General features: G+C 38.4%; 1 protein-coding gene across 1 annotated transcript in view; it reads right to left on the reverse strand.

Moving 5' to 3' along the window:
* Positions 1 to 385, reverse strand: part of LOC105270194 (dynein heavy chain 5, axonemal) — a 20931-nt gene extending 20546 nt beyond the window's left edge. Inside the window, exons 1-2 of the mRNA XM_011310978.1 lie at positions 314 to 385; positions 10 to 232 (exon numbers count right to left, since the gene is read on the reverse strand). Coding sequence (XP_011309280.1) covers positions 10 to 151 — 142 coding nt within the window. The 5' untranslated portion in view covers positions 152 to 232; positions 314 to 385. The remainder of the gene's footprint in view (positions 1 to 9; positions 233 to 313) is intronic.

Genomic DNA, 385 nt, shown 5'->3' on the forward strand with positions numbered 1-385 from the left:
AATACATACCAAACGGTGGTGGCACCATTGGCTGATAATATATCAATACCGCTCGTCGCCCACCTTCCATGAAAAAATCATTGAATGTTTCTATATATTCATCTTTATCCAAAATGCCGTCCTCCAGCACATTGCTGTCAGTTTCTAGCATGAACGCCGCAATATCCAATATATGACGATGTGTAGTCTTGAGCAATCCCTGCCTAACTACTCGCTTTTTCTTATACTTTTCCTTAAAATAATACAGCCATTTTTTTTTTTTTCAATTTTTGGAGCACCAAGTCGGGAGATAAAATGTCATGGGTCAACTTACAAGTTGCTCTCTGGTAGTTTCAGTAGAAAAATTCTGCAAGTCACCAGCTCTCCGATTCAATACCTCATTTAT

The sequence above is a fragment of the Fopius arisanus genome, unplaced genomic scaffold (assembly GCF_000806365.1).
Source record: "Fopius arisanus strain USDA-PBARC FA_bdor unplaced genomic scaffold, ASM80636v1 scaffold00080, whole genome shotgun sequence".
In the NCBI taxonomy this organism is placed as follows: domain Eukaryota; kingdom Metazoa; phylum Arthropoda; class Insecta; order Hymenoptera; family Braconidae; genus Fopius; species Fopius arisanus.